Source organism: Etheostoma cragini, chromosome 3 (genome assembly GCF_013103735.1).
Source record: "Etheostoma cragini isolate CJK2018 chromosome 3, CSU_Ecrag_1.0, whole genome shotgun sequence".
Lineage (NCBI taxonomy): Eukaryota > Metazoa > Chordata > Actinopteri > Perciformes > Percidae > Etheostoma > Etheostoma cragini.
Window position 1 is genome coordinate 14,356,948 of NC_048409.1, and position 12,540 is coordinate 14,369,487.

General features: G+C 40.2%; 2 protein-coding genes and 1 long non-coding RNA gene across 3 annotated transcripts in view; 1 reads left to right on the forward strand and 2 right to left on the reverse strand.

Moving 5' to 3' along the window:
* Positions 1–2,806, reverse strand: part of si:dkey-54n8.4 (coiled-coil domain-containing protein 92) — an 11,805-nt gene extending 8,999 nt beyond the window's left edge. The window contains exons 1-2 of the mRNA XM_034867334.1: positions 2,274–2,806; positions 1,788–1,928 (exon numbers count right to left, since the gene is read on the reverse strand). Coding sequence (XP_034723225.1) covers positions 1,788–1,920 — 133 coding nt within the window. The 5' untranslated portion in view covers positions 1,921–1,928; positions 2,274–2,806. The remainder of the gene's footprint in view (positions 1–1,787; positions 1,929–2,273) is intronic.
* The window catches only part of LOC117942047, a 24,510-nt gene extending 19,399 nt beyond the window's left edge, over positions 1–5,111 (forward strand). The window contains exon 3 of the long non-coding RNA XR_004656054.1: positions 4,985–5,111. This is a non-coding gene — a long non-coding RNA (uncharacterized LOC117942047). The remainder of the gene's footprint in view (positions 1–4,984) is intronic.
* tlcd2 (TLC domain containing 2) overlaps positions 5,054–12,540 on the reverse strand; it is a 25,551-nt gene continuing 18,064 nt past the window's right edge. Inside the window, exon 4 of the mRNA XM_034867335.1 lies at positions 5,054–7,290. Within this exon, the coding sequence (XP_034723226.1) occupies positions 6,910–7,290 (381 nt within the window). The 3' untranslated portion in view covers positions 5,054–6,909. The remainder of the gene's footprint in view (positions 7,291–12,540) is intronic.

Consider the following 12,540-nt stretch of genomic DNA (forward strand, 5'->3'; position numbering starts at 1 on the left):
TGAGAAGCAGAAAGGCTGCCTGTCAGGCAATACTGTACATCTGCAAGTAGTAGTCCTCTCTGGGACTCCAAAACCTGAGAATAAATCATTTCCGTGGGAGGACGAGTGATAGCCAGACCCCCTACAGAACTATAGCTGGCCCGCACTACCATCCAGGCAGAGGGCCTCATCAACCCCAAAGCTTACTAGGACACGCACATGGACCGCTGGCCAAAAACAAAGCGTACAACGTAAAACTTTAAAGATATAAAAGGCACCAAAACACAATGCTATCCAAAGGACATGATCTGACATGACAAAAAGTCAAAAATCACATATACATTTTGGCATCACACCCAACTGTGAAAAACATCCTAGTGCACATAGGGACCAACAAAACTTTGCTGAACCACTGAACAAACTCAGGTCCTTGTGGGCCCTCAACCACCAGCCAGAAGAGAACATGACAGATGGTTTTCAACTACATGTACCCAACATCCAGTGCGCTTTACTGACAATTTCAACTTTGGGACATATTTTCAGGGCAGGTTGTCAGGAGTCAGAAGTTTAATTGTTCACCTCTAACCTATTTCACTTCCTGTGTCACCAATCTGTTCCCTCTGCAAAAGACAAAGGAATTAAAATGATAACAAGAGAGTCTTGATAGGCTTCAAGACAAAGCTAGATGTCTTGATGTAGTCATGGACTCAAGTCTACATTTTAACATCCATGTCTTTTTTTGCCCTGTTTCTTGTCCTATGCAAAGCACTTTAAATGGCTTTTTTGTTAAAATGTGCAATACAAAAACACTTGGCTTGCCTACTGGAAATTAACAGATCGTGCAGTGGGGCTACAAAGTGATGGAGGGGTTTGTTTTCTAAACTGGTTACGTTGGCTCTGAGCCATCTCTGTCTCTTTCACACACACACACACACACACACACACACACACACACACACACACACACACACACACACGAACGCCCTTCCCCCTGCTCTTCTGCCTGTATATGTTAATCACAATCCGGTTCATATGGATTACTAAAGACGTGGGATCTATGGATTAACCATGATAGAAATGTTTGAATGCATCTCTCTCAGGATGTCTTGTATAATAATAGTAGAAATTTAAGGAAAGCCTCCAGGGATAAATAAAAAGAGAACATCTGCACAATTATATTTTAATATAGAAATACAGAAGTGTGTGTGTGTGTGTGTTTGTGTGTGTGTGATCATATGCACTTGCTTGCTTGATTAAATGGACTGCATATTCCATCATGCCCAAAACAGGAAATGATGCAATTGTAGCATGACATCACCATGTAGACAATGTCTGGCATCGATTGATGATTCAGACACACACATCAGATGAACAATGAGGCCTGTATGCACATTTAGATTTAGTTTCTCTACTTCAGATAAAATATGATAGTAAATGACTATATTTGGGTTTTGGACTGCTGCTACAGGCAACTTTAACTCATCAAATTGTTGTGGTTTTCATAGACCTAACATATCAAAAATTATAATTAGCAGATAATAGTTGCAGTCCCAGAGCCCTAGATGATAAATCAGCAAATACATAGTATCCTTACAGCTTATATATCTATAAAGCATCAATAAACAAATTAAAAACTTGTCTCTAATGTCAGTGACATACATAAGCCTATATCATACAGAGGAATAGTCATATCTAGGTTCCATTCTCTAACTCAAGGTTGTACACCTGTTTTTGGCAATTCTTAGTCAATTAACATTTTGGGGTCACATACAAGTTTCTTGGAACAGTCACATCAATGTGTTCCTCACCTGAGCATCGTTTCTGCAGGGAGAGGATCTCCAGGTGGAGGCCATGGAGTAGAGTGAGGTGCTCCTGCCTGAGGAACACTACGCTCCTCTCCACACTCCCTATCTGCCGAGACAGGCTGCTCTCATCAGCCATGGCCGAGTCTGGAGGGACAGAGGGAGGAAACCGTGGATGGGAATTATTGTTTTCTTTTCTGTTTACTTAACCAGCATCCATCTCTGCCTGTCATTAGGAGACTACCTTTCCCAACTTCACATTACATCATGTTACACTTTAAAACTTAAACTCCAGCTGCTAAATGTCACTTTCCTTTACTGGGAACATTGCTTATGTCAGCCTTAGAGAGAGGGAAGTCCTGTATTGAGGTCATATGGTTGCTATAAATAAGCTATTGATGACCAGAGAAATCAGCCAAATGGGAGAAAACATGCACCTCCAGCTATTTGGATAAGCCTTTGCATTAAGTCGATTGAAATGGATCTGCTTACCTTTAGATGCAATGTTAAGTTCCAAAAGCTTCTAAATAGGATTTCCAAGCGTTTTAAAAACGTCCTCCATGCTGGCCTCCAGTGCTGCTCCAAATCCTTTCGGCTGCGGCATTCAATTAAAAACATCTGATCTGAAGCGTGAAAGTGGTCTTAGCTGCATGTGAGGCCGTTTGATTAGAGGACAGAGAAGCTGGTGGCGGATCGCTGCGTAGAAATGCAAAACCACCAGGATGCATGGCACCGCGGTCCTCCGGCAAAACCGCTCCTTGGTGCAACATCGAGCGTGATTAGGAAGAGGATGTTCTCAAATGCGTCGATATTAAAGCCCGGGAGGAGGGTGCGCAGTCCATTTTTCAGCATGCGCAACCTTCATCCTCGCCCACAGACTGAGACGAGACATCAAGCTGCTGTGGACTGCGAGACTGAGCTGGGCAATGATGAAAACAAGCCACAGTGAGCAGAACACGAGAGCATCGTACGACAGAGTCAGCAGGACAGCTGATTGGAGGGACCAGCCCAAATCAGCTGTGCGCGTAAAAGGGCGCGTGGGAGTACCATAGACCGTATGTTTCTGGGGAGTGCAAAGGAAAACACAACGCTGTGGATGGGGGGAAGGAAATAAAAACAAAGCTACCATATTTAAATTCCACTTGCTGTAACTCAGTCAATTTTTTTTATTTTGGTAGGCCGTACATCTTGATTTATGATTTCTGCATCATGGACAGAGACAGCCCAGGCTGCTGCAGTGGTTCTCAAACTGCGGGCCGCGGACCTCCTGGGGGCGCCTCAGGAGTTCCTCTGTTATTTTATTCACAAGGGGAAATCCTGTGATGATGTGCACGTTAGAATATCATTCTGAAAATATTTAATTAAATGTTAAGTAAAGAAGTTAAATGTATCTAGTATCCAAAGTAGTGGCACGTTGAAAGTGTAATTCATATAATAAAAAAGTTCCATCATATGGGATACAGGAACCCTTTAAACAGCATAAAACTAACACACTGAAACTTACATTAAATCTAAATTTCAAAGTTAAATGTATTTTAATATCAAAAGTACAAGAATGAATAATTCCACTGCAAATCTTTTTCCATTGTTTCAGATGAGTGCTCTACAACTGGGGTTATCTAATGTGACAATATTATATCTTGAGTAGGCATATCTATTACATATAATATCTGATGAGTCAGTGGAGCATTTACAGTAACACAATTAATCTACCAGTCCACTGGATGTTAAACAGTTCAAAAGGCTGCACGTTTGCCCAAAGAGAGAAATATAATAGTTTTTTTCTAATGTACTGTGTTATTATGTACTTCAAAAGTGTTGCACAAAATGGTAACGTGGCAATGTAGAACATAACTAGGTATATTTACTCAAGTACTACACAATCACTTTGATTTGTGCTACTTTATGCTTTTAACCTACTACATTTATGGTGCATATGCATATTTTATACACTGTGCTCCACACTATCCAACAGCTATAGTAACCAGTTAGTTACAAATAATATCTATGATGAGCTTATATTGTGTAAAATATACCAATATCACCTACAATAGTTAAACTTAGCTCCGACCAGCTACATTTGAATTCTTACATTTTAGTGTAATAGTAGTACATTCAAACACATTCAGCTGATAATGTATCTTTTACTTCAGTCAAATCTTAATTGTACAAATGAAGTTTTACATTGTGGCATTACAACTTTTACCTAATGGTTCTGAATATTTCTCACATCACAGCTATGAAGTTTTCATAAGTAGAACTGTATCTTCATCTAAGTACACAAGTGACCCAAGTACTCTGGACTGCTTATTTTACCACTTACATATTAATCCCAAAATCTGCAGTACAGCTGTCAGACAATAGTAAAAATACGCCTGTGTCATCGAAAGAAAAACAATGTTGTTTTTAATCTTTATTTTTACATTAAGCAAATGCTGTTAATATATAAACATAAATTGGAGTTCTGATTACAAAACAATCTGTCAAAACATGAAAAAATTAAACTTATATTTACACTTGAAGGCATAATTCTATTAAATGTGAGCTTGATACTCGGGGAAAGCCGATGAAGATGAAGCGTTTTGGAGTCTTTATCATACTGCAGTGTCAGTAGTCTTCACTGTTGTTTGGAATTTTATTGTTTCATGGTTAATAGACAATATTTCACCAACCCCCACAAAAAAAGGATCTATAAATGAACAGGCATGGATGTAAAACTGATATTACTGTATGTGTTGGTTGTGATAAAGGAGTTGATATTTTCTCATTCTGTGGGATCAATGCAATCAACCACCACATTTACTGTCTCTGTTGAAAAAAAATATGAGGCAGTGTGGCAACTTCACTTCATAAACGTTACCACTTTCAGCTTTCCTTGTGTCCACTACCCACAAATATAGAATAACCCTGTGGCCTCCGGACAATCATAGTTTGAAGCATATAGATAGCAAAAAGAGCAGGACACAACAACATATTGAATAATTCCAATAACATTACATCCTTGTTAGAAAGATTTTCAATTGTCATCACTATAACCACAAAGTCAAGATACACCAAAAAATGTTTTTAAATTGGCGAAAAAAAAGAGAAGCAAATCTACATTCACAATAAAAATTCAAAGAACGAGTTACAATTGATCCTAATATTGGGGAATCAGCCATGGCAACAACACAACCAAATTTAACAGTCTCCCTCCCAAACAGGACTGTTTCAATTTGCACAATTTGTGTCTTATGTTTTAGAATAGTGTGTTCTTGTCTGCTCGGTGTCTGTAATGTGCTTCAACAGCCAGGAACAAGGGCTTAAACACTTTCAAGCTGAGAGGACTATGAGCTCGCCAAATGAAATTCGGTGATGTAAATATAAGACCACTACATACGCAATTATCTCAGCTCCACTATACATGTCTATTTAATAACAGGGACATTGATTGAACATTGTGTTCATTTTATCTATAATCTACAATTTCTTTGTAGTACAAATAAAATACAAATCTACACAATTTTATCCCAAGAGGACTGATTATACACAAAACGCAATAACTAAACAAACATTGATAGCACCAATTATTTTCATGCCATAAGGACGGTTATGCTTTGAGGAGAGTGGTCAAAGTAGTCGGTCTCGGAGCAGCAGATATTAGCTTGGAGCTAATAACAGTTAGCTGTATTGACAGATCTCAGACCTGTTTGTTTCTCCGTATCTCCCGGTGAAAATTTTAAAAAGCAGAGATCTACAAAGAAGTTAGGAAATAAAGCCATCTCTGGTGTTCTAGTCTGTGTTGAGAACACTGAGGTGATGTTGAGGAGTGTGCTGTCCTCCAAAGGCCAAATGAAGAATAACAACTTCTTCAGCTCCTAGTGCAAACTATAAACCATCACGGACCGCAGAAAGAAAACACGAATGTCAGTTTGTACTGCAGCAACATCAATGTCAATTAGCTTGTTTTGTGTTATTTCACAAGTTTTGAGTTTCTGACAAATACAGCAGCCAGCTGAGCTGTCTGATAACCTCCGTCATTGACGGCTGCTGGCAACTGATGTCACTGGTGATGGCTTGCAATTCATTTAATAGGCTTTTGATTCTGTGGTTCCTCCAAGATTTACCATCTCAACGACCAGTGCCATTTCCCAATCAGATCTGAGGGGGACAAGCTGATTTAAGGGTTATATTTACAATGAATGTAAAGCCTGTTATGACGGATTGGTTCATAATTTAAAATTATTTTCCCAAGATGTTTTAATACAATTTAGCATTGCCTAAAATGGCCATAATGGTTTATCTACTAAATCAAATCTGAACTTTTTGTATCCACATGTCCAAGTGTTCACCCATCACTCTATTCTTTTCTTTAGAGAGGATTGGTATGTGCTGCATATCCTCACAGAAAAGTATAAATTTTAACATTACATTTTAACATTTTTCTTCTCTACTAACAAAAGGACTTGCAAAACCATGACAGCAAAGCTTGTTTAAGATTGAGGCAAAGAATTGATACAACCCTTTTGAGGTAGCACGCCATTTTTAGTTGAGATTTGTTAGGAAAAACAAGATATAATCACCTCTGCAGCGGTAGAGGGATTGGATTCCGTTACGTGAGATTTTTTATAACCCACAATGGTATAGTATATATAAATAAAAGGTTATTCTTAAGATATTTTTTACATGTTTCCTATGTAAATATGTATATATGTGTTGGAGGTTTTGTTATACAAACAGTGCGTCTTCACTTACCGTAAGCTACATTTAGAACAGAATTAGCTAAAACACCCTGTGGGAAATAAGACGTTTGGTGTCATTTTACAAAGCCTTCCTTCGTTCATAAGAGAAATCCTCCATCTACTAATGGCCTCCATCTACTAATAGCCACTGATGGCACTTTAAGATGATGGAATCAAACACATGTACTGTACACAAGCCTAAAGTTAAAACCACAGCACAATGTGACATAATATCTGTGTGTGATCTGTTTTTTGATGTAAGGCTAGTTGATTACAACTTGTTCTCATGTACCTGTACAGTATGAGAGATAAAAAGATCCCTCCATCTCCCAGCTTTGAGTATATCACACACAAGCAAAACGGTACCAAATCTCAACCACAGGTCGTTAACATACAGTAATGAAGTTCTATATCTCCTTCTCTTTCTTGCTCTCCCGAGTGCTGCTCTTCAAAAAGTCACTCCTGAGTAGACGACAAAACAGGATGATGTTCATGGTCGTCATGATGGCCATTCCCACGCTGCCCAGTGTGTAGGTCAGGAGGGGCACATTGTCCCTGTTGAGCACCAGCCAGCGGGTCATCCAGGCCAGCGTGTTGATACGGAACACCACGTATGTGCCCAGGTTGATGATGCTGTTGATCCGGTACAGCGTGCCTGTGGCATTGCCGGCCATTCGCAGCATTTGCCTGAGGTGGAGGAACACGGAGTTTATCTCTACCAGCAGAGCCACCACAGCAAAACCCACATAGCGGCAAGTCAGCGCAGAGAGGCCAAAACAGGTGATCACCTACAGAAGAAGACGGTGAGAAAGAAGACAAGGAAGAAGAAGGTTACAATCAGAGCATACAAATACTGTATTTTTAATATGATACAGATCCTGAGCGTACTATGAGACAAGACCCCTTGGCACAGAAATGCACGGGTTCCTGTGGCTCAGGGAGTGGCCCGGCCCTCAACTCAGGCTGTACCTGAGCAAGACACTGAAACCCAAGTTGCTCCCTGGACGCTGTAGGTAGCTGTCCACTGCTCCTAATCCTTGGGATAGAGTCAACGCATTATTTTACTACATTGTATTGTACGTGAATAATATTAAAAAGGTGATTCATCTTCTTTAAAGACCCCACCATCTCTCAGTGAGACAAATACTTTGTGATGCTTTTGCCTCTTTTTTAGTTGTCAAAGCAGTGGTCAAGAAAACTATTTATTATATGATTAAATTAGGCTTCTTGTGCTGATGTACTTTAAACTACTTAATCAAAGCCCAGGTGGAAGACACCACCCCAATGACTCATTTCTGCTGAGCAGTTCTTATGAAAGTGTGTGCAACCTGACAAACAATATCCACAAGATGGCAGCAGCATCCCTCAAAACCAGTCGGAAACCGGTCAACACAGGCGACTCAACAAATCTGCTGACCTTACACACCCATTCTGACACCATCACATTCACCAGCTTCATTCACACTCAGAGCACACTCGTATAGTGTAGCAGGAGGACAAACTGTGTCCAGGCAGATCGCACTTAACAGTTTTTTCCCCTCCACCACTAGTCTTTTCAACAAGGCCCAGAAACCCTCCCTCACTCTGTCCACACTCCACCTCTGGCTCCTCATACCACTGTACCTACTCTGATGTACCGTTCCTTTTTACTTATTTTATATTTCATCTTTATTTATTTATTTCTACTTATTTTGTTTATATTCTTATATTTCGAGATTGCGTGACATGCACCAACAAAACAAAGACAAATTCCTTGTATGTGTAAAAAACATGCTAAAGCCCTTTCAGATTCTGATTCTTGAGTCTCTGGCTTGTTACCACATAAACTACCATGGTAATAAATCAAGAATGGATTGTGGCAGACAGTGAAGGAGAGATAGTAGTAGAAAAGCACCACAAGTAGGAAGCAGTCCAAAGCAAGCTATGTCTTTTATTTTATTTTATTTCATTTATTTAGTCAGCTCATGGGACACACTGTGGTGTGAGAGAACGGCCTTTGCCATCAAGGCTCAGCTGGCGAAGCATTTTGTGTTTGTGTATGTTACTCTCATGAGGTCACAGTATGCTCTCTCTAATGCAGAAAACAAGTCATGTGATGCATTGTAGTGGGTTAGAGAAAGGGGCATGTGAGGAAAGTCAGCACCAAATTATCCCTCATTGACTCTTTCACTTCCTGCAAGTTCACATATTAGTAATGAGTTGCAGCGTTTCTTGTTATGTGTACTGTTAGGGCACCGCTGTCTTCTAAATGGTTTGGGGTCACACAGATCCAATGAGTGGACCTGGAAGTCTGGCCATTTGTTTTCAAGATATCCTGTCATGGACAAAAGTGTTAAGAGGGAAATTTTGACCTGTAAATTGTACTATGGGTCATTAAAAATGTCTAGAAATAATCCTCTGGGAAAGATCATAACCTGGACCAAAGTGTTGCACAGACAGACAGACAGACTTCTCTATCCTCAGGCCCCATTGCTGTATTTGGGAAAAACCCTGAACTCTGTAGCTGAACATTAAAAACAGTGATTTGAAAATTGGCTCTGACTCACACAAACACTCCAACTAATTACAGCCAAAATCAAAGTCCTCATCTGTTGTCATGTTATAATGACAGTGATGAGGAACAAGGTCAGATACAATTACAATGAAAGCACACCGCAAGTGGTGGGTGGTCATGACACTCTGTTATCGAAGTCACAGAGGCAGGCAACAACAAATGAATCAACTAACTAAACTGGTAACCAGTGTCTAGTGGAATTACATCATTACAGCTAATATGATTATCCATTGCCCCTTGATGGCTTTGACTCCATAAAATGACTAAAATAATGTTAATAAAGGTGACTATGATGGATCAATTTACAATTTGACAAGTTACTTGGTTTTTATTTAGTCAAAACCAGAGCACAGGTGGACTAGCGAGCAACTGCTTAAAATTACCCCAAATATGACAAGCAAAGTTGTATTACTTTTTGAAGCAGCCTACTTTTCCACCTTAAATCACCTCTACAAATAAACAGTGTGTATAAAGTCTTCAGTATCCAAGCTGGACCAAAATCAAAGGCGGTCAATTAACCTTTGTTATGTTTTTGAGTTAGACTGAAATGAGAGCCAGAACTCCTTATTTACACACAGTATTGCAGAAGCAATTTCTTACACAACACAAACTTAAAAAATATATAAATAAATCACACCATGCTCATTGAAATACAGCCACAATACATGCAGTGAAAGTGGTGTGTTTTTTCTAAAAGTGTTGGTACAAACCTACAGCAAAGACAGGACCCTCATCTGCTGCCCTGAACATGCAAAAACATGACCACACACACACACACACACACACACACACACACACACACACACACACACACACACACACACACACACACACACACACACACACACACACACACACACACACACACACACACACACACACACACACACACACACACACACTCTCTTTTTTTGTTCCTCCTGTCATATAGTTTTATTGACGTAATCTCTCTTTTCGGGTGATCAGCCAATAGCAGTTATGCGCTGTGTAATCTCAGAACACTGATAGCACAACGGCTCACAGTTCCACATCATATAACACACAATAAAGTCAAACAACAGTAAATGTCCAAGTGATAAGTGACCATAATACACAGACATAGACAGAAGAGCCCCAAAGTGTGCATCATCCCAATCTAGAGAGGGAGGCCACTGTAAATACCATACTAGGTCATCATCAGGTCATCCACAGCCCGATGTGGTTCAACAGTCAACCAGTTGCACTCTCTGTGAGCGTAGAGGAGGCCTCTGTTAGGACATGGGCCAACAACTCACACACTGTGTGCTGCTGTCAGCACCGCGAGCTGAGAGGGATTCCCAATAATCCCACACCAGCCCCCTGGATCCATCAGATGATTAGAATGATTTAGCATTAGCTGGGTTTACTGGAATAAACTCCGCTACAGCTTGGCTTTACAAGTAAAGCACTACAACAGCTAATGGACATTTTGGTCAGATCGTTTCACCAACTTCTTTTTCCAAGGTTAAGAATGAACTTTCAATCAACTTCTTAACCAGCATGGAAGTTATTAAAACACTCAGGAATAAAAGAAATCTGACAAATGGGCAAACTTCATCTTCTGAGAAAAAAACGTCTTATACAATCAAAAGCTCCAAAACCGTTACTTAAGGACCTTATGATGTGCTTGTTTGGCGAAATGGCTTTTCCACGAAAGAACTTTCAATCTTGTCTCCTTAATATATAAATTGTAAAACAGTCTCATAGAGCCTGGTATCATTGGACCCAACAACCTATTGTTACAGACAGTGAGGTGGGTGGTGCTTAGGTTTAAATGGGACGGAAGACGACAGAAGTCTTATTTATTTATTCATCCCCTTTAAATTGCACTTATATACGTTAACCTACTGTTTATAGCCACCTCAATAAAACCCAAGCAAAGGGCTGAAAACAAGGCGATGTGGGAGTTTGTGTCCTGCATATATCCCTGTGGGCTCAATTAGATGATCTCTACACCCTGGTGATGGACCTCCTCCCACTTTCAAACAGGAACACTGGGTGCAAAGATGGTAGGCAAATGCTGTAAACGGTGGATTGATATGGATGGACATAGAGGCAAAAAGCATGGGGAAAAAAACATCATCCCTAACCCTGACTTTTACCCTATAACGTGAAAAAACACTAACCACAGTTTCAACCAACAATTGGGACAAAGTTCACAAGATAAGAAAGTTTGTGTCAAGATGGCAGGTATTGACAAGCGTTTGTACCTAAGCCGCTATAGGGGAATCTGTTAAAGAGGCATGCTGAAAGGAAACTCAGGACAAGATAAAGTTGATAAAAATAATAAAAGATATCTATAGGCCCAAACAGGATTATAAAGAAAGATAACACCTGAGAAGCAAAGTGGCTGCTGCTTACTATGTCAAGTTACCAGCCAAGTTAGTGAGCTGCAGCTTTTTAAATAGTAAATCATTTTATGGTTTTCTTGTCTCTACTGTTTAAATTTACAAGGTTGATGTTTACTGTTATTTGCTTGTTTAAGTATTCTGTAAACATTTTTATGAAAGAAGTGTAGTTATGCTACATATAACACATGCTTCTCTGAGCTGGATGTAGGGGAACATGCACATGGTAGTTTAGATACGCTTGTGAAAGCAGTTTCTTTTTTTACTTGTATAAACACCTTGTGCTTCTGGTAAAAGCATAAAGCCATCTTTAGTTAAGCACTTAGGAATGGAGGGTCACGGCTAGTTCTGCCATATACTGTATAGGTGCGGAGGTCTGAATGTGTGAGTATCATTATTACAGTGTGTGGGGCTGTAACGATATGGAAAATAAAACAGAAATCGCAACATTCAGCTGCACAAATCTGTGTTGCGGTGGGAGAAGGCAGAATCGTGACACACCCCTTCCAACTCCCGGAGTTATCCTTCTCGCCCAGATCCAGTGCTACCACATCTTTAAATAACTAGTAGTCCTTTTGGTGTCTTATTCCTGTTTTGTCTGGTAAATTTAGCTAACTGTACAGACGGCTAAAAGCAAAAGAGGGGGCACAGTAACGCTAACGGAGGTGTAGCTAACGTTACGAGTGGCCACTGTTCTGACTCGGGTGTCTGGGTCTGTTTCCCAACGGTTCAGTAAACTGCCGTTAGCGTCCTTAGCACCAGAGTCAGGTGCTGACCCGAAATGGTTGCTAGCTGGCTGGGGGCTGACTGTGGATGTGTCCCAGGGACTGTTGTCAGCTCTCAACCCGACTGAAGCCTTGCAGCTCTGGGAGACTGAGGCAGAAGAAAGGGGTGTGCTAGCTAGCTAAATTACCATTAGATTAGTCGTCTATCTTTACAGTTTACTGATGAATAAGGGGGTTAGCTAGCCCAGAGTTGTTAACCGTGGTCAAAACAATCATACTAAATATAAATGAGGGTGTGGAACGGTGTCTTAATCTTATTTTACCCACCAAGAATTACATTGGCATTAGCTAATGGTGAACCGGCACCTTTAATGTAGGCACCAAAGCACTTTT